This window comes from Apodemus sylvaticus, chromosome 1 (assembly GCF_947179515.1).
Source record: "Apodemus sylvaticus chromosome 1, mApoSyl1.1, whole genome shotgun sequence".
Lineage (NCBI taxonomy): Eukaryota > Metazoa > Chordata > Mammalia > Rodentia > Muridae > Apodemus > Apodemus sylvaticus.
Genome location: NC_067472.1, coordinates 33,879,566 through 33,901,945, shown reverse-complemented (window position 1 = coordinate 33,901,945; position 22,380 = coordinate 33,879,566). Strand labels below are relative to the sequence as shown.

Here is a 22,380-nt window from a genome sequence, read left to right as displayed (position 1 = left end):
CAAATTGTATGATTAAACTCCTTAGACATGTCTGTCCATTACTAATCCTCTTTTGCCAACATCCCTTTCACAGAAAAATTGCAGTGCTGCATGGTGCCTGATTTATATTTCATTTTGAGAACAGGAAGCAAAGGGATTAAAGTTAAGGATTAAAACACTTACTCTCCACTGCTTTCTTCCCCCTTGTCCCAAATGGCTTCTTGGTTGTCATGGTTACTGTTCACTGGTCCTTAGCCCTGAATGCATGCCTCTTTGCATTAATAAAATATTTTAAATGAGACCTCAGGAAAAACAATAGAGAAAGTATTTCTAAGTTCAATGGCCCTTGAAAGAATTTTCTTTTTCAAAAAAATCTATTTTTTCATTGTCCTTTTATTGGTAAGTTTAAGAGGGAAACTCAAATTAAAAGGCAGTGGAGGGACAATCTAAAGAGGAACAATGCAAACTCAAAATTAGTCATCAGGGGCTCAGAGAAATACTCTGCAATAATAAGATGGTTCTTTACTTATGAACCAGTGTTTGAAGGGAGATTAAGTGTCTCTGGGAATTTCTCAAATGTTGCAACACCATGTAAACAGCAAAACTGCACGTAAATGCAGCACTGCCATTCCAAATTGCAAATACCAGGCAGGAAATGAAGGGCTGAGGTTTTTCACTGCCACAGTTAATTTAATCAAACCAACATAAATATCCAAGTCCCAGGACTTCATAGTGTCAGCAGCTCACAGGAGTGTCACCAAAAGGTAATACCAATGAAAGCATGCTGTCAGGGTGGGGGTGTGTCCCAGGGCAGGGGATGTGTCCTAAGCCTAGTAAGGAATCCAGAAGAAAGTATGGCATTGCCAAGCAAGAGAACACAAGCGTTCTCTGAGCTGCTCTTTTACAAACACTCCACTGACATTCTGTTTAGCATGTGATACCTGCATTCCGTTAAAAGGCCAAAGAAAACTGAGGACTTGAAACACGATACAAGTCCTGTTAATGTGTACTTGGTTTCCTTTTTGATGTGTATGAGGGTTTGCTTGCATGCGTGTGCAGCACGTGTGTCGGATACCAATGGAGGCTGGAGGATGGCAGGAAATCCTGAAGAACTGGAGTTTCAGATGTTTGCAAGCTCTCCTATGGGGGGTGCTGGGAACTAAACCCAACTCTTCTCCAAAAGAAGGTGCTGTTTCTAGTAGGCGAAACATCCTTCTAGCCCTGGCTAGGGAGAAGTTAGTGTATGACTGTCCCTGTAAGAGGGACCCACAGGAGACTGTCTCTGTCTTAATCAAAAGGAACAAGTGTAGAGATAGGGATAAATCACTTAGCAAACTGCGAAGACCTGAATATGACCCCCCCCCCGAAACTATATTTCTTTGTTTTTGTTTTTAAGGCCAAGTATGATGGCACATACTTATAACCTCAATCTTGGGGAGTGCGAGACAACATTCTGGCCTATTTGAAAAAAAAATCACACAATGGTGGGACATCATGTCAAAAAACTGAGGTAGATGGCACCCGAGGAACAACACCCGTGGATGTCTACCACGCACACTTTTGGAAGTAGAGAATGCTTAGGGGGGGTCCCAGCGTATTCCATAATAAGTGATACAGATTAATTACAGTGGTACTTAAGACAGTTCTGGGGAAGGGTTGTCGCACTATTTATAAAAGTAGGCCATGTTGGGACATGTGGGAGTTATCATTAGGCCAAGAAATTGTTAGTAAGTGACAAAATGTCTGTATTGAGAAAACAGCCACAGATAGAATGGTGGAGGGGATCAAAGGAACACTAAATATGTGAGGTCAGAAGACCTCAGCTGGAGGCTGCTGCCTGTGCCCAACGTGTACCTGGTAAGCCATGAAACTACTCTGAAGCTCAGATCTCATGACTGCAGGACAGAATATAAAGGGACCAAGGCGTCTCATCTGGATGCCCTGCTGGGCTGGCCACCAAGAGGGCCCTAATGACTCTGAGGAAAGAACTGCTTGTACAAGGCTTAGATGTCTTCTCCTACAGGAGGCCACAGGGACATCATATTCGCCTTGTAAAATTGCTGTGGTGAACTAAGATGTCAACAGGCACGAAAATGCCAGGTGAGGTGGGAGACACGGTGCTTGGTAGTTATTATTCTCCCTTACTTTCGAAGCAGTATACCATGAGGGAAGCCGGGAAATGATCTGTGCCATTAGTGACATTTGGATCAGAGCTCTGTTCCTTTCACTAATGGTGTCAAGTTTGTGTTTATTATGTTTAGCCCTCTGATCAACTTCACGTTTTGTGGTCTGGGTGGAAGAAGATGGCACCTGAGGTAAAGATGGGAAATGGGAAAACCCTAGGGATAATTAGGTCCCTAGCTTTATCTGTGCCAGGGCACATTTGCAATTTAAAATCATGTTTAGCAACAACAACAACAACAAAAATCGAGTGGATGATTCCTATGACTCTGAGAGGAGATGATATTTCTGTATTCACTTCCGCACAGATGAGGAAATATGAAGGAGCTCTTTGCCCTACCATCTCAAAACTCACACTATTCCAGGACAGACAGTAACACTTATGTACTGAGATGGCCCAGGCACTGGAGACAGCTCTTAACTGTCACATCAGCTTTATTCTGTCAGAGCCTAGTAAAGACCTTAGCAGTGTAGACAGAGGTGACTATTCATGGCAGTGAGCTACGCTTTTTAACCACCAAAAATTAGTGGTCCTAGGGAGAATCCCTGTGGGCTTGTGTGGCAGGTCCCAAAATCTGAAAAGAAATTGGTGCCAGTGTACTCTACAGAGTGAAGGCACATGCCACTCTTACAAGATGAAAGTAGAGGTCAATCCTGGCCTGCAATGAGCAGGTCCAAGCGAGAGTCAATGTTGTACTTCGATCCCTTAAAATAAGGAAGTCTTTGTATTTAACAAAGGTGCCAAGGAGGAAGGAGGAAGCCCTGTTCCTGTGCTCCAAAGTGCAAGATGTTTACTAAGTCCACTCACTTTGACCACACAATAGCTCAGGGCTGAGGAGATAGGTTCTTTAAGGAGAGTATGAGGATCAGAGGACGGAGAGGATTTCCCCTAGGAACAGACATGAGATTCAGACTCAGTTCCAAAACCTTTCTTGTTCCTTCACGAGACCTGAGTCAAGGTGATGCCAGCCAGAGAGAAGAAGCCTTAATGAAAGCAGTTAGAGATTAATCAACACGGGGGTGGGGGGGTGGGGCGTGGGGGTAGAGGGTAGGGGGTACAGGAGGGTGGCCACTGTAAACTCAATGTCTAATCTCCAAAGAGGCAAAATTTGAAACCAACCCACTATAAAATGCATTTGTAGGAAAATACCTGTGAGTAAATAGCCACATGGCAAATCAAGTTTTGAAAAGGGACAAGCCACTAAAACCATCTGTAATACATTTAATTTGGCAGTTAGTTACAGCCATTAGTAAACTAAATCAACATAAAACTCTCCATAGAAAGTTAGAAAAGATCAATGACAATTCTTGAAAAGGAAACACAAGTGGCCATAGGTGTGTGGGTTCATTTCTGGATCTTCAATCCTGTTCCATTGATCCTCCTGCCTGTCACTGTACCAATACCATGCAGTTTTTAACACTATTGCTCTGTAGTATTGCTTGAGGTCAGGGATACTGATTCCCCCAGATTTTCTTTTGTTGCTGAGAATAGTTTTAGCTATCCTGGGTTTTTTGTTGTTCCAGATGAATTTGATAATTGCTCTTTCTAACTCTGTGAAGAATTGAGTTGGGATTTTGATGGGTATTGCATTGAATCTGTATAGTGCTTTAGGCAAAATGGCCATTTTAACTATATTGATTCTACCGATCCATGAGCATGGGAGGTTTCCCCATTTTTTGAGGTCTTCTTCCATTTCCTTCTTCAGAGTCTTGAAGTTCTTGCCATACAGATCTTTCGCATGTTTGGTAAGAGTCACCCCAAGATACTTTATACTGTTTGTGGCTATTGTGAAGGGGGTCATTTCCCTAATTTCTTTCTCAGCCTGCTTATCCTTTGAGTATAGGAAGGCCACTGATTTGCTTGAGTTGATTTTGTAACCTGCCACTTTGCTGAAGTTGTTTATCAGCTGTAGGAGCTCTCTAGTGGAGTTCTTTGGGTCACTTAGGTAGACGATCATGTCGTCTGCAAATAATGATAGTTTGACTTCCTCCTTTCCAATTTGTATCCCTTTGACCTCCTTATGTTGTCGAATTGCCCGAGCTAGTACCTCAAGTACAATATTGAAAAGATAAGGAGAAAGGGGGCAGCCTTGTCTGGTCCCTGATTTCAGTGGGATTGCTTCAAGTTTCTCTCCGTTTAGTTTGATGCTGGCTACCGGTTTGCTGTATATTGCTTTTACTATGTTTAGGTATGGGCCTTGAATTCCTGTTCTCTCCAAGACTTTAAGCATGAAAGGATGCTGAATTTTGTCAAATGCTTTTTCAGCATCCAATGAAATGACCATGTGGTTTTGTTCTTTGAGTTTGTTTATGTAGTGGATTGTATTGATGGATTTCCGTATATTGAACCAACCCTGCATTCCCGGGATAAAGCCTACTTGATCATGGTGGATGATCGTTTTGATGTGTTCTTGGATTCGGTTGGCAAGAATTTTGTTGAGTATTTTTGCATCGATGTTCATAAGGGAAATTGGTCTGAAGTTCTCTTTCTTTGTTGGATCTTTGTGTGGCTTTGGTATCAGCGTAATTGTGGCTTCGTAGAAGGAATTGGGTAGTGTTCCTTCTGTTTCTATTTTGTGGAATAGTTTGAAGAGTATTGGTGTTAACTCTTCTTTGAAGGTCTGGTAGAATTCTGCACTGAAACCATCTGGTCCTGTGCTTTTTTTGGTTGGAAGACTTTCTATGACTCCTTCTATTTCTTTAGGCTTTATGGGACTGTTTAGATGGTCTAGTTGGTCCTGATTTAATTTTGGTATTTGGTATCTGTCAAGGAAATTGTCCATTTCCTCCAGATTCTCCAGTTGTGTTGAGTACAGGCTCTTGTAGTAGGATCTGATGATTTTTTGGATTTCCTCAGTTTCCGTTGTTATGTCTCCCTTTTCATTTCTCGACAAAGAGGCTGAAAACATCCAATGGAAAAAAGATAGCCTTTTCAACAAATGGTGCTGGTTCAACTGGAGGTCAGCATGCAGAAGAATGCGAATTGATCCATCCTTGTCTCCTTGTACTAAGCTCAAATCCAAATGGATCAAGGACCTCCACATAAAGCCAGACACTCTGAAGCTAATAGAAAAGAAACTGGGGAAGACCCTTGAGGACATCGGTACAGGGAGAAAATTTCTGAACAGAACACCAATAGCGTATGCTCTAAGAGCAAGAATTGACAAATGGGACCTCATAAGGTTACAGAGTTTCTGTAAGGCAAAGGACACCATCAAGAGGACAGATCGGCAACCAACAAATTGGGAAAAGATCTTCACCAATCCTACATCAGATAGAGGGCTAATATCCAATATATATAAAGAACTCAAGAAGTTAGACTCCAGAAAACCGAACAACCCTATTAAAAAATGGGGTACAGAGTTAAACAAAGAATTCTCACCTAAAGAACTTCGGATGGCGGAGAAGCATCTTAAAAAATGCTCCACTTCATTAGTCATTAGGGAAATGCAAATCAAAACAACCCTAAGATTTCATCTTACACCAGTCAGAATGGCTAAGATTAAAAATTCAGGAGACAGCAGGTGTTGGAGAGGGTGCGGAGAAAGAGGAACACTCCTCCACTGCTGGTGGGGTTGCAAATTGGTACAACCACTCTGGAAAGCAGTCTGGCGGTTCCTCCGAAAACTGGGCACCTCACTTCCAGAAGATCCTGCTATACCACTCCTGGGCATATACCCAGAGGATTCCCCACCATGTAATAAGGATACATGCTCTACTATGTTCATAGCAGCCCTATTTATAATTGCCAGATGCTGGAAAGAACCCAGGTATCCCTCAACAGAAGAGTGGATACAAAAAATGTGGTATATCTACACAATGGAGTACTATTCAGCCATTAGAAACAATGAATTCATGAAATTCTTAGGCAAATGGATGGAGCTAGAGAACATCATACTAAGTGAGGTAACCCAGACTCAAAAGGTGAATCATGGTATGCACTCACTAATAAGTGGTTATTAACCTAGAAAACTGGAATACCCAAAACATAATCCACACATCAAATGAGATACAAGAAGAAAGCAGGAGTGGTCCCTGGTTCTGGAAAGACTCAGTGAAACAGTATTTGGCAAAACCAGAACGGGGAACTGGGAAGGGGTGGGAGGGAGGACAGGGGAAGAGAAGGGGGCTTACGGGACTTTCGGGGAGGGGGGGGGCTAGAAAAGGGGAAATCATTTGAAATGTAAATAAATTATATCAAATAAAAAAAAAAAAAAAAGAAAAGGAAACACAAATGGCCAACATGGAAAAGAGGTTGAATTTCAGAAACCCATGGGCATCAGTTGCATAATAATGTCTACTAGTGCCCATAAAATTCTGTCTTTCCTCATATTTGTGAAGTATAACAAAAATTTGGTTTCATATAGTCCCAACATGAGGACACTGCTACATACTTTTATAAAGTCTTGTCAATGATACATTGTTAGGAATTTTTATTCAACATACACTAAGATCTCTATATCAATATATGTAATATATAATTGTTCATAATAGTAAAACATTAAACACCTAAATGCCTAATGGTGAAAGACTGTTTAAGACAAATATTAAATCTTAAAATCTTAAAATGCAGTAATAAGACCCTCACCTCCTGGGTGGGAGAGATGATTGGCAGTGGTCCTAAGAGCACTTCTTGTTCTTTCAGAAGATCTGAGTTCAGTTCCTAAAACCTACATGGTAACTCACAACTGTAACCTCAATTGAAGGGGACCTGATGCCCTCTTCTGACTTCTGCAGGCACTAGATATGCATGTACTGCACACGCATACATGCAGGTAAAACAAGCATACATGTAGGTAAAAATAAGTGAATCTTTAAGAAGATACCAACAGAGCTATAATTGGTATGCATTAATAAAATGAAAGCATATATGTTATATATGTTGTTTTGTTTTTGTTTTTGAAATAGGGTCTCTGTGTGTAGCCCTGACTGTCTTGGAACTATCTATGTAGAACAGGCTGGCCTAAAAATCATAGAGCTCCACCTGCCTTTGCCTTCTGATTGCTAGGATTAAAGATCTGCACCACCATATCCAACAGACAAACTGACAGACAGACAGACAGACAGACAGACAGACAGATGATAAATATAGATATGGATACAGTATAGATTTAGAGATAGGATACAGATAGATATAGGAAACATGCACAGACAGATACACACCAGTGTTAAGTCATCATGATTCATTTATTCGAACATGTATTTTAACATATCGGAAACCAAGGCATGTTATTCCAAATGGTATCTTCCTTTCAATGAAAGTGTGTATATATACAAATACAAATATATATATATATATATTTACGTTATATATATATATATATATATATATATATATATATATATATATATAACTTAAAGAATTTTAAAATGAGGATGTATTGGATTCTGAGCACAATCAACTATTTTTTCTCTCCTTCTTCCCTTTTCCCCAGTACTGGGGATTGAATGCAGAATCATATACACTTTAGGCACACTCTGTACTGGGCATGATAAAGCACATAGGAACTCTTACTATGTGGCATGTTAAGTTTTCATAGAGGTACATGTTAAAGGAGAAGCAAAACTCCCAAGAGAAGAGCAGAAAATGAGCAAAAAGACCAGGAGAAGAAAGAAGAAAGCAAAAGACCTGGATGGGGTAATGGGGAAATTTAGAACCTAGCTCTACAGACTCAGCTATGAACAGTGCAGGTGAATAACTGTCAAAGTATGCTTTGGAAAGCATACACAAAGCTAGGAAACAGAGAGAGAGAGAGATAGCCGTACCCAAATTTTAGTAGTAAAAAAAAGACCAACCTAGGAAATGGAACAGAGTCTCAGCTGCATGCTTGGAAAGATTCTAAAAGAACTACATGTTAGTGAGTCACAAGGAGGAATCAGAACCTACGACTCAGTTACAGAAAACACCGGAGAATCACTTTCTAAGTAGAAAAACCACACATACACTGAGCCGATCCAAGGAAGACATTTAGCAGTCTCTCACAACAGCATTTGAAAGATGGAGAAAGCAAGAATTGATGGTAGCACAGCCGGGTGTAGACACAGTCCGATAAACCACAGCACCAAAAGACGGTTGATTAATGGAAATATGAAACCTAACTAACTACCCGTCTCCTTTCACCCCACATCACTAACTCATTGCCACATTAGCCCCATGATTATCTCCCTAAATGGCAGATCTGACTACAGTCTATTTTTACCATCTTAGCAGGACAGACCCTTCAACATCAGTTCCCTTGCAAACTTTCCCAACCTCGATGCTTGCCTCAGTAACTTTCATGTGCCTATTGGTGAAACTGTGTTCTCCAGTGCCAGGGAAATGGGGACAACGAAGTTCCATGTGATCCATTTGCCAAATGACCTAGAATGTATGCGCTCACAAAAAGATTTGGAGAACCGGGAATGTTAGAGCTATGTTTCTTTGTGTACCAGCAAGGTCACTCTCAAAACAAAAAGAGCTCCCTTGGAAACAGAACTGAGTATGGAATGGGTATTTAGGCTTTCAGCTCTCTAGTATAAAAACTGCATGGTCAGGCTAAACCTGATAATAGTCCAATAAAGATTTCCCCATGGAAGTCAGAAAGCTTAAGATTACTTGAAGAGGATTTCTGAATATCTCTTTTAGGTCTCTCTCTCTCTCTCTCTCTCTCTCTCTCTCTCTCTCTCTCTCTCTCTCTCTCTCTCTGTGTGTGTGTGTGTGTGTGTGTGTGTGTGTACGCGCGCATTGTGCGCGTCTTTCTCTGTCATATGTCTGCCTATGTATCCATGTATGTATGTGAGGAGACCAGAGAAAAACCCTGGGCATCCTCCTTGCCTCCACCTTACCTGGTTGGGCAGGAGCTCTCATTGGTCCCAGAACTCACCATTTCAGCTACACAGTTCCACTTACTGCTGGGCTGCCAACACTGGCTCACAGGCATGGCTGCAATGGTTGGATTTGTATACGTGTTTGTTAATCTGAATTCAGGTCCTCATGCTTGCACAGTGAACTCACTGAGCAATCTTCCCAGCCTATTAGGGGGTTTTCTAAATTTCATTCCCTTCGTAGACTGCAGACAGTGACACTTGAAGACCTTCTAATGTTGCTGAACTACACTGCTACCAGTGACTGCTCTGCTGTTATAGGAGGTCCCTGCAGTTTGGATGCAGAAAGTCCCCATCCTCAAAAGCCACTTAGACAAAGAACTTTCTATGCTGGTTAAAAGAATAAATAGCCTCAGAGAGGCAGCTACTATCTGTAATCCTTCAACAGCTAACTGAAGCTACTCAACCGACAGAGGAAACAGTGAACATTTCAGACATCGCATGACACCTTGCCAGCGTTTGTAAAGAGAACTCTGGATTGCCAAGTGGGAGAAAATTCTTTCGCCAAAACATTTAGAGAAATGCCAAGATTGCAAACAGCATGTCAAGACTTCATGGATGGCTGTGCATTAGGCAGCATTAACTGACTCTGGCACACATTCTGCAGGCCTCCTGGCTCATGGGGAAGCAGCACACCACCTCTGCCATCACTCCTGGCTCCCTGCCTACTTCTAAGCCTTTAGCTTCTCAGAAACAAGCTAGAGATTAGACAACGGAATAAAGAATATATATATATCCTATGTCTAAAAGCCAAAGACATGTAACAAGATAATGTATATGTTCACGATGGCTCTAAAATGTGGAGGTGTCAGAGGCAGGGACTGGACAGAGCCTTTTCTTAATATCACTATTGCCACGATCACAGCTGAAGTCTTCTGAACCACAGGGTCTGGGTTTCACCTGATCTTTAAATGGCAGCTGTAGAGAGCCTCAAGATCAGCTACATGACTTCGTAAGCAAAAATCAAACTCAACGGGCCAAGGAAAATGTCCTTTTCCCTAAGAAAATTCTTGCTTTACCTTATTTTGACCTCTTTTTATACTTTTTAAAAATCTTCTATGTGTAGATGTTCTACCTACATGTATGCACATGCACCATGCATCTTCAGTGTCCATAGTGGCCAAAAGAGGACTTTGGACAGCCTAAAGCTAGAGTTACAGATGGTTGCAAGCCATCAAGTGGGTGCCAGGAATCGGGAAGAGCAGCCAGTGCTCTTACCCACTGGACCACCTCTCCAGTGCCTCACTCTGGCCTTTTCTTCCATGTATCAAAGCCAGTTTCCTCAACGGAAATGGAACAAGCAAAGTATTGTGCATTGACATGCACGTACTGACCCATGCTGTCACCACACACAGACGATCTATGACTCCTCCCTTGCCTGACCCCTCTGAGTAAAGGACTTTCTCACTGGTCACTAAGACCGTCTAAGAAAACAGTTCTTACAAGCCCGAGTTTTACAAATGTGCAGTTCAAGTTCTAGGACACTGAGCAACTGGGTCAAAGGTTCTCTCATTAAAATTGGCGATGGAAAGATCGGAATCCAGAACCCTGACTCAGTCTGTATCAAAAAGGACAGCAGATGATCCCAATCAGAAATAAAATGAGTAATAAATATAAAAGTAAATAAACTGGTAAGTCTGTGAATGTGAATAGGGTCAGCTCTGTACAGTCAGCACCTTCAATGGACACAATGTAAGTCTCTTTACTATGCAAACAAGAGCCAAGCACCTTCCCTGTATACAGCAGTAGTTACAGATGGTCTCGTGTCAGGCGGCAATTCTCAAGCGGAAGACAAGGATTTCTGAAAATAGCCAGGTCAGACTGTCTGACAGAGATTTCCAAAACACATATTTTTTTTAAAAAAGTCATGCGGTTTATTTTTTCCCCCAGGGGAAAGAAGAAAAGTAGAGTAGATAGATTATCAGTTTTTAATAGCATCATAATCTATTTCCATTAATTATTTTAAGCAGCTAAGATCGCTTTAAGGGGAAAACTAATTAATCAAAGTACCTGAAGCAGATTGTTCTTAGCTTACTGAAATTTCAATGACCTCTTGGTATTCTCTATGGATGTCGCGGATTGGGTAAGGTATAATCCCTGGGAGAATAGCTGGCTTTGGTGGAATACACACTGTGTCAGGTACCATGGGCAGCGCTTTTACGGCCATTATCTCAATATGACGTGGACACTGTGCTAATGAACATTATAAAGTCACCACAAACCCCACTGCTTCCTAAGTTTTAAGATACCATAATAAAGTTGTGCAGCTGCATAAATTCCAACATCACGATGTAATATATAAGTTAAAAACTCGGCATTTACCCTCTTCCTTAAAGTAGAATGATCTTCTATTCTCTCATCACCATGACTCTAAATTAATTAACCTGAACATATTTACTCTGAACAGTCAAAGCTATAATGAAAGAGAGTAGGACCAGATATGTCTGATAATTCTTTTTTCTTTTCCTAATGAATAATCAATTAGCACTGATGTAAAGGACACTTAGGAGTTCACGATACATCAGTCTCATGGAGCTGGTCTTATCTTTAAATAAAGAAACCATAGTTAAAATTCATCAGAAAGGACTTGAGTGACAGTCAGTTTTATGTCTCGTCTTGGCTAGCCTATAATCTACCCTAGTCAATAAAACATTCACAATTTAAATATTGCTGTGAAGACATTATGTGAATGTGATTAGTATCTTCAGTCGGTTGACTCCATTATCTGATAATCGCTATGGGTCTGATATCAATCTTAAAGATTTAAGAACTTCAGCTTCCCAGAGGAGGCTTCAGCCTTGGCTCTTACTCCTGGCTAATCAACCCAAAAGAGCAGGATCTCTGTAGTTTTCTTAATTTGTCCCTTCTCCTCAACACTAATATTCTGTCCATCACCACTTCCTCTTCTCTCATTTCAATCCAGATTGCTTCCTTCCAACCCTCTATAAGTACATCAGCTCCTGACTCTGGTCACTGCTTACAGACTCATTCCATTCTCCGATTAATAAGCAACACAGCTAGTCCTTATCTTGTTAAAATCCAGCTTGAATATCTGTGCTGGATTTGTGTTTGTCAATTTCACAAACTAGAGTCATTTTGGAAGAGGGAATGTCAATTGAAAAAAAATTCCCCTACTGATTGGCCTAGACTATGCCTGTGGTACACAGTCTAGATTTATGATTGATGTGAGAGGGCCCAGCTCACAGCCGGCAGTGCCATCTCTGGGTAGGTACTCTTGGGTTGTATTGGAAGGCAAGCTGATAAAGTCAAGAAGAGCAAGCCAGCAAGAGCCCATGGCCTCTACTTGAGTCCTGCCTCCAGGTTCCTGCCTGGTGTTCTTGTCACAACTTTGAAAATGACCTGAAAGTTGCAAGCAGGAATAAGTCTTTTTCTATCCAAGCTGCTTTTGATCATGGTGTTTTTTTTTTTTTTTCACAGAAAAAAAAAAAAGCCCTAAGACTGCCTCTGGGAAAAGGAGAGTATCTCACCATTTCATAGATCCAAACATGCAACAAAACCTCAGACCCAAGGAATGTTGTGAAAGTATTTGAGGAATAACTTGAACATCTTAAAATTCTTTGCTAGGGGAGTCAATATTCAACAGTGAAGAAAGCAAAACATCGTTAACTGGGTAATGTCTTAGAGGAAGGTAGTTATAATCAAAGTCATGTAAGTAAGACTGTCATTCCCTAGATGTCTCGCTTTTGCCTTGGAATCTTAATTTCTATCAGTGAAGTCCAGGGAACCTTTCTAAAGGAAAAAAAATTTGTTTTGCATGTCTTTGGGGAACATTTTTGACCTTCCTCAAACTATGCATCTCCATCCATCCCATGAAAGCTCAGGTAATAATCCTTGGACAAATTAAGCACCACAGGTTTAAACCTTAATTCCCTCTGGTTTGGGTCCATTTCCTTTCCTTTTTATGAGCCATTTTTTGCAGGAGCCATATGTTCCTGAGAGACACGTCGCAGCAATATCTGAGAGATGGCTCCTCCAAGGATACTCAGTTCTCAAGGAGGAAAGTGTTTCCAAGGACATTGTTCATCAGTTGTCAGTCACAATGGGCTGGTTCGTGACAACAATGCTTTCCTCCTGAAACAGCTTCTCTTTCACCTCTGGGGCCCTGTGTTTGCCTTTCAAAGGAGCTGCAAAGATGGGAAAGTGGAAAAACTGGAGGAATGTAACTTGTTAAGTCACAATGCAGTCCTAGGCACTGTTTCTAGGAAGCTCGTACCTCCTGATGTCCAATCCAAACGCTGCGGGGACAAGGCCACCTGCCCACTATCTGCCATGAAAAGTTTTTACATCAGGCCTATCTCCAAGTCCTTGTATGAAGTCACCCTGAAAACAAATCCTCACAGCTCAGAGGGCCAAGGTCCAAGCAATGGGAAAGTATTACCCGGGGAGCAAGGCGACAGAGTTCAGCAGAAGGGAAGACAGGCATGGACTCGCAGAGGGGCCAGTAACCATGAGAAGAGGCTCCAGGGCTTTGGAAGCTGAGACAAAGAGTTGGGACACCTGGGAGGGTGCCCTTGGCAGTTGAAGCACAACATTGAGCTGCAAAGACTCTGTGGTAAATGGTTTATTTTTTCTAAACAATTTTCATCATAGTCACGAGAAAGAATGAGAAATGTAGGAAGTTCTCTCTGTCAATCAGTTAGGAAAACAATGGTCGCCATCAGGTGGCTGGGCTTGGACACTGGACTACCTGAAACTGCACATGAAGCGCCTCCAGAGGACCCTCCCTTTTAACCTGTGGTTTCCCAGAATGGCAAGAGGCAGCCAGCACTTTTGTTTTATATGCTGGGTTTTGGTTCCTAGTAAGAGATCTCAGTAGGTAAGAGAAACAAATGACCTCACTGACTATGACAACGTTCAGTGATGGTCTCAACAACAGTGGCTTCAGGGACTAAAGGACAAAACTTCATTCCTTTAATAGCCTTTGACATTTGCAAAGGCACTCCATGTGCTACGTCACAAGGCAATGGGTAGGCATGACACATCACACTCATCTCTTCTGTCCTGAAAGCACATGTCTCCCGTTAGACCTGTCATCTTAGGAGTGCAGAGACAGCCTCACGTCACTCAAAATTGCCAGGAGCAGCCAAGGCCTCACCTGCAAACCAGGCTCAAAGAATCACACATGATGACCACCTGAGTTGTGCTGTGTGGCTGGAGTAGAAACCACCAGTTTTGATGACTGGACCATGTCACTTTCATGCCACTCCAACTAATCAGGACAGGCTGAAGAAAGAGACAATAAAGCTAAGGCTAAAGAGGTGGCACATCTATGTATGGTCCCAGAGCTGAGAATGCTAAAGCTGTAAGATCCCAAGTTCAAGGCCAACCTGAGCTACACAGTGGTACTCTGTGTCAAAAACAAAGAAATAAATGCACGAATAAAACAAAAATCCTAAGATGAGCCAGAGGATGCAAAAGGTGTTAGCAATTCTGGATTCTTTGAAAGTCAACTCAATCAGAAAAGTACAATGTTTGGGCTGAAATCAGTGGTTTTCTAGAATACTGCAACCAATGTATTTTTTCCTCATTTCTAAAGGGGTGATATCTGTGCCCTTCTGCTCGGTTCCATTTCACCTCACGCCCATCCCGTTATCAGGCCCTCTGTGTCTTAAGTGCACTAATGTCACAACAGTTTCCTGGGTGCTCACCTTCATCGGAATGCCAATCTAAGAGAGCAGAAAATACACCTCCTTCATGTGCTTGCTTCTATCCCTTAAAATCACTAACAGAGTTCTATGGTTCTGAGAAGTGCCCAGCACACCGTAGGTAACTAATAAATACTTACAAAATGTAATGAATCAAACTTTTGCGACACTTGTAAAACATCTACTTGAAAAGTTGCTTCATGGGAGGCTGTGAAGGAAATGGTCCTTCGGAGTGCCAGCTTCCCTGAGGACTATTAGTGCATCTGTTGCTCTTGCAGAGGACTCGGATTCAGTTCCCACTCCTCACATGGTGGCTCACAAACAACCCTAACTCCAGTTCAGTGTACCCAGTGTCCTTTTCTGACCCCCCCAAACAGGAAAAATGGTGCACTGTCACACATGCAGGCAAAAGCATTCACGTACACAAAACTGAAATAAATCTAAAATGCAGAACAACACAAACAAAACAAAACAAACAAACAAAAAAACCCCCAACCTAATAACATTCCATAGAATGTGTTTCAGGAGCAATGCATGGGCACCAACTTCCATCACAGTTAAGACCCTAGGCCATCATCTCAGAGATGGCAGCACATGTTTCCTGTAAAGATGAACGCAGGTCTTCTGATGGTATGAAGAACACATGCTCATGTCATTCACTGCTCTTTCCGACCAAAGACAACCTCACTCAACTCCTCCACCAATTCCTAGAAGTCTGGAACTCCTAGGAGTCTAAGCAGCTCCACCCACTATGTAGAAACAGTATGCTTCAAAAATAAAAGCACTATTATGCTGGGCCAGGTTATCATCGGAGCTGCCAGGCAACTTGTTCCAAGTAGCAATAATTGCCGAAATATCTTAGGATTTGTGATGACGTGTAAGGATGTTTTTCATTAAAATATAAGTACTTATTCTCATCACCAGACATTTCTTGTGGAAGAGCATCTCCCAGAATCTTTCTTGAAATTGAGCTCCTCTCACCTGAGGGGGATGGGGATCCAGATGTGTCTCACCATCGTTCTGAGGTGTGAAGTTAGTCCTTTATCACTGTTCATCACCAATGGGATAATGCACAGATGTTTGTGAGCTGTTAAAAAGGCATCTTTGTACTGCTTGAATATCATCCCTATCACAGAATCATCCTCACACACATCCACTGTAGTAGTGGTAACTAAAGCATGATAGAAGAGTTGGATTTGTTTATCCTAAGGCGGAGCTGTGGTTTGGGCTAATTCCTAATACTCTATTAGTGATTTTAACAGATTCCTATTAGTTTCTTAACGGTTAAGAAACAAAGGACAAATAATGAAAAGCAACTGTGAAATCTGGTGAGGACTTGAACATATATACCCCACCGGTCAAAGACCCCACCTCATAGACTAAGACCCCACCCCATAAGCTAAAGCAGAAAGCAAAACCAATGGGAAAAGCAAGCTTCATTCCTCATTTTTCTGAAAACTCCAATTTACAGGAAAGTATTATTGCTATCTACCTTCTCATGGTTCAAAGAACTATACAGTGCAGAGTGAGCCATGGGCTCCCCCATGACGTTTACAGTTCTGGGGAAAGTAAGCTGCTCTTGCATATAGCCAAAATACAGAACTATGAGATAGAAACGTAGGTAATCGCAATAGCTTGTGTTGAGGTTGTAAAAGTGAACATCACTGACGTTCAGCTAGTCTAAGGTCAATGTCTAACAAACATTAATAATGCATAAAAAGTTCAGAATCTTTATGGGAGTGTGGATTGGATGAAGATTCCTGTCACCTATAACTGTAAGGTATTGTTTGTATTTGTTTTTTTAAAGTCCACTTTGACAACAGGCTAGGGTGAAGGAAACCATGGTACGTCCAAGGTGAAAACGGAAAAAGTCTGATAAAATTCACAGCCTTGAGAAGAATTTCAAGTGGCTCATCTGCCCTGGTCTTCACTTATTTCACTCACGCATCGGAAAGAATCGAAGGACAGATTCTGTGCCTTTTGCTCTGGAGGCTAAATTCTATTCTCAACAGACACCTTTTCTGGTGGCTTGAATGCTTGGCGACTCATTTTCTCAGTGTGGCCCTGTTTCAAAGGACTCAAGAACTGCAACACACATCAGATGAAAAAGTCTGGGTGCCTGTTGGCTGATGAGATGTGTGTGTGTGTGTGTGTGTGTGTGTGTGTGTTTGAGTTTTGCAAACAGAGAAACTACTCTCTGCATGCAATAAGCCAAACTGTCTCTGCTCCCCTGTTCTTTTCCTTCTTTAAACATCTTGAAACAGGTTTGGCTAAGATTCCAGGCCCACCTTATTTTGTTGATGGACCACGTTACATGTCAGGAAGGACCATGTACCTGTGGTCAGGGCACCAATCAGGAGTAACCTGTTTCTCCTTATGTACCTTATCTTATGGGTGTTTGTTACTGAACCCTATTTCCAAGCTGGGCCTCATAAAACTGGCTAAGTTAAGACCAAAATAATGTCATTTAGCATGTAGGGGGAGGTTAAAGAGAGGATTAGAGGGAGGCAGGCAGGCAGGGTATATTAGGCAAGTCCATGACTAACAGGGTGTGACAGCATAGAGTTTTATTCTTTTCAGCAAAACAATTCCCCATGGCTGGGACCATTACTCCACAGTGCCTTTATCACCTTGGAATTTTTATGGTTATTTTTGATGAATTCACATTTTTGTAAAGCCCTTTTTTGAAATCATGCCAGTTTTCCAATTTTTAATTAAAGTCGTAAATAATCTTAATTCTGCCTTAAAAGGTTTATTGTTTCTTTTTTTTCTGAAGTATTGATGCCAGGAAATATTTCAAATACCAAGTCCTGACATGAGTGAGCAATTAGGAGCTCTCTGAGGTCTAGTGACAACATTGCATCGTGTAAATGTAACACACCGGGCTATCGGCATGCGATTTAACAGCACAGAAGGGCTGGTTTGGGGTTTATCAGCAGCCGCCTCTCTTGGGAGTGACACAGCCTCTTGTTGTTCAATGAAGCAAAATCATTTTAATGTCATGAATTAACCATCACAGATTTAGAAAGGCTTTTTGAAAAGCAAATACTGTACATTTGTTACTGAGGGCTGAGCCAAAAAGTTAGAGAAAGCCAACGAAGTCCGGTTTGATCATTTGCACAAAACAGAGCAGACACCAAAGCAAAGCCATGAGAGAGGGAATCCTTCACTGCCCTAACGTCAGAACTAAGGAAGGCCTGCAGTGTCTGACACGAGGGCATCAGACTGCTCACAGGCCCGCTGTTCTTCCCTAGACCGCCTGCTACAGCAGCGGCATGGAAATTATAAATACAGTCATACCTTACAGTCTCAGCGGCATGGAAATTATAAATACAGTCATACCTTACAGTCTCAGCGGCATGGAAATTATAAATACAGTCATACCTTACAGTCTCAATGCTTTCCTGTTTCGATTAGTACTTCAATAAATACGTCCACAATCAAAACTACTTTCCTTTTAAAGGAGGCTAAAATATACTGTTATTCCATAGTCAAAGTATTTAACGATCTCTAAACACCCGAGTGTCTCCACACCTGTGAACATCACACCTGTTGTCTATCTAGGTGATTATTATCTTTGCTGCCTTGACAGTAGGCTCTGGGAAGGTGGGCTCATCTTACTGATGAGCTTAATGTTATTAATAAAACCCCACTTATGAGGGGCAACTTGGAGGTAGCGAATAGATAGATTTAGAATTAAAACCCTCTTTTGCTAAATGAATAATTCCTTTGAATTTTATAAGCTACAGACAATGACAAAGCCAATAGACAACAACTCTGCTCCGGGATCCAATTGGGATAATGTGTTATTTTTTTTTTCAGGTTTCCTCTTTTTTTTTTTAATTTTTTTTATTCGATATGATTTATTTACATTTCAAATGATTTCCCCTTTTCTAGCCCCCCACTCCCCGAAAGTCCCGTAAGCCCCCTTCTCTTCCCCTGTCCTCCCACCCACCCCTTCCCACTTCCCCGTTCTGGTTTTGTCGAATACTGCTTCACTGAGTCTTTCCAGAACCAGGGGCCACTCCTCCTTTCTTCTTCTTTTTTTTTTATTCGATATAATTTATTTACATTTCAAATGATTTCCCCTTTTCTAGCCCCCCCCCCACTCCCCGAAAGTCCCGTAAGCCCCCTTCTCTTCCCCTGTCCTCCCTCCCACCCCTTCCCAGTTCCCCATTCTGGTTTTGCCAAATACTGTTTCACTGAGTCTTTCCAGAACCAGGGACCACTCCTGCTTTCTTCTTGTATCTCATTTGATGTGTGGATTATGTTTTGGGTATTCCAGTTTTCTAGGTTAATAAAGTCTTCCAACCAAAAAAAGCACAGGACCAGATGGTTTCAGTGCAGAATTCTACCAGACCTTCAAAGAAGAGTTAACACCAATACTCTTCAAACTATTCCACAAAATAGAAACAGAAGGAACACTACCCAATTCCTTCTACGAAGCCACAATTACGCTGATACCAAAGCCACACAAAGATCCAACAAAGAAAGAGAACTTCAGACCAATTTCCCTTATGAACATCGATGCAAAAATACTCAATAAAATTCTTGCCAACCGAATCCAAGAACACATCAAAACGATCATCCACCATGATCAAGTAGGCTTTATCCTGGGAATGCAGGGTTGGTTCAATATACGGAAATCCATCAATACAATCCACTACATAAACAAACTCAAAGATAATGTGTTATTTTAAGACAAGGCACTGCTTTTTCAATTCTATTTACATTAAATAAAATCCCTTTGCCTTTCTAACTTCAATCATACCTAGCCCATGCCAAATGGTTCGAGATAACAATTTATTTTATGAAGGGATTTAATTTCTTGAGAAAAAATATTTTAACTATTGATTCATAAGATTGGTTTTATAAGTAATTAAGTATGTCTGTAAAGTCCTTATAGCTGAGTGTTTTTCTTTCTCAAAAGAAGACTTGGCTTAAAAACTTTCTGTCTATAAGCCCTCAACTGGCACTCAACGTAGTACCTCCTGATAAAAAACTTCAGTGTCAAAAAAAAAAATAGAGAGAGGATTTTCCAACACCAAATGTCAAATGCCAAAAAACTATGAAAAATGCACAATAATGACAAGAAGACAAAGTGACCCAAACACCCTTGTACTAAAAACACCAAATTAATGCAACTCGCTTCTTCCATGGACTAGTAAATGTTCAAATATTTGAAAGCTTGGGTGCTGGCTAGAGACCGGTGGATGAAATGAGTATTGTTTGAGCGTGAGGACCAGAGCTCAGGCTGAGTGATAAGCCATCTATGGTGGCACACGCTTGTGAATTCACTGTTTGAGAGCTGGTGTAAAAGCAAGGGGACAGTTCCTGAGAAACAATAACCAAGGGGACTTCCGGCCTCTACCCATAGGTACGTACACATGTATGACCCACACAAGCATATGCATATGCACCCACACGCTCACATTCCCATAGAAAATCAGTTATGAAATCACTTAAGGATAGTAAGTTCCCTGCCTCAAATGTCTGGAAGGCCAGTGTGAAATTCCCAAAGCCAAATTAACACAGGAGGGCTAGATGACCTTCGACCTTTATTCCAAACCCTTAACACTGTAATATTTGCAGATCTTAAAAGCTGCATTAATCCCTCACTGATGTCAAGGCCAATTTAAGTTCAGTACTTTGTCCCCTCCACCGCTGATTTCATGAATAGTACCTATCAGCTAGCTTTCTTCAAGCCAACCCTGGGGAATGGTCTCTGTCAATCCAAGAGACTCATCCAAGTTCTTCATTAGAGTGGAAATTATTTGAGCTAGCTTGTACTTTTACGAAAAAGTATTTCTCTCCAGAAAGAGCTTCCAGAGTCTTCCATAAAGGCTTTTTTGTTATTAACATTTCCTGGAGTTGGAGGCTGGCATTAATTTTCTCCAGTTCTCACATACAAGCTTCCACAGAAAGTTTTACATGACTGTATTATCTGTGCCAACTCCATCCTTGCTGAGGCCTCAGGGAAGACCTCTCTCCTCAGTCCAGCATAGGACATCTTCAACCTCAAAGGATTTGAATGCCAAACAGAAACTCTGTATACTGCAAGAATGATTCAAACATGCTTTTCCTGCTGGGAAACTCTCTTTGAAATTTACCTTTTTCCTTGCTTGTTGCTCTTTGGAAGAATGTGCCTTCACGTGCTTTCTGAGGGAGCTTGGGTCTGTGTAGCGTTTTGTACATCCCGGAATTTGACAGGCGTAAGGTTTCTGAACGAGAAAGAGAAAAAGAGCTGTGGTTAAACTGTAAAGGTATCAGGATCGGGCTTTATGCAGACTGCTCAGAGCAAGAACTGTTACCAAAAGACAGACATCAAGGGCTAGGTAATACTCATGCATTTTAATTAGAACACCCAGGAATTCTGTATCATAAAGATGAGAAGGAGTAAACTTTAAAAATGCCCCACAGAGATGCTACATCCTTGTTTTTTTTTTTAAAAGAGATTACCTTACATTGCAGTGTAACCATAAAAATCTTTTGTGGGTTTTTCTTTTAATGTCGAAGTTAATACTTACATACTTACAATTATGTTTCCCTGAGAAAATCTTTGGTACTGTCAGAAATAGTAAACAGATTCTTTAAGGGTTCAGGTAAAGAAGCTGTAGAAAAGTCCAGAAAAGACTGGGTATGGTTCAGAGGGTAGGTACCTGATTCAGAAAGAGAGGGAAAGAATTAAGAAGGAAAAATTAGTGTAAAGTGAGCAAGAAATAGTAGGTCTCAAACAGCAGACAAATTAACACTGAGCCAGAGGAACAGTAACATTCGTAGTCACAGAGAAGTGAGGTCTGTGGGGTGGGAATGAGCCACCGGCTGAAGGACAAGAGTGCCAATTTGCCCATCTCAGTTCCCCATGGCAGAAGGTATAGGAAAATGTGAGGGATACCCCCAAGCTCTTTGCACCTAAGTAGGAATGGATGCAAGATGGAGGGGAAAGGCAGAGACCAACTCAAATCCATTCTGACACCAACATTGTCACCTACTACTGATAAACTTCTTATCAAAGCTTTGGAGACAATGATTTGGGTGGCAAGCTAAACCAAAATCTTCCAACTATTCCATGAACTTAAAAACACAAAACCACAACAGAATTAATTGTATATATGAGGTGAATTTTCATCTACCATGGGAACAGAGACCTCGGTCTGTACAGTATGAGAAAGCTCTGGACTCTTCTCTTGATGGCTCTGGAAGCCTGCTATGCCTTAGACAGGTGTGTGCCGTGGCCACACTTCCTGTCAGACTTGTTTTCATGTGCTTATCACCATCTGAGGAGACATACAGATGTTCCCATTTCCTTACTGGAAACAATGTTTAGAATTCACTAACATTTTGGCATTTTTTCACTGCAAGAACAAGATAGAATCATGGTATATCCTTTAATTTAAAACCCACAATTTGAATGAATATTGGATGTAATCACGCATTGACTGCTCTTGACTGATTCTGATTGATTGCATTACCTAAGATTATATAAGATTCATGGAAGTGTGACTACTCATAAAGCAAAACTGTTGTGAGAAATTGTTCCAGCTAACTAATTTCTGTAGTTTTAGACCTTACAGAATGTGTTGTACACTGTATTAAGTTCTAAGAAATTAAACAATAAATATTGGAAGAAGAGGAACAAGGAAGGCCCTTACTTCACCTTTTTAAAAACGTGAGCAAGTATTGGAGAAGC

At 41.3% G+C, this 22,380-nt stretch overlaps 1 protein-coding gene across 3 annotated transcripts in view; it reads right to left on the bottom strand.

Moving 5' to 3' along the window:
- Glis3 (GLIS family zinc finger 3) overlaps positions 1-22,380 on the bottom strand; it is a 426,372-nt gene that overhangs the window by 76,825 nt on the left and 327,167 nt on the right. For all 3 annotated transcript variants that reach the window (XM_052187691.1, XM_052187699.1, XM_052187709.1), the window contains one exon: positions 20,801-20,911. In XM_052187691.1, the coding sequence (XP_052043651.1) occupies positions 20,801-20,911 (111 nt within the window). The remainder of the gene's footprint in view (positions 1-20,800; positions 20,912-22,380) is intronic.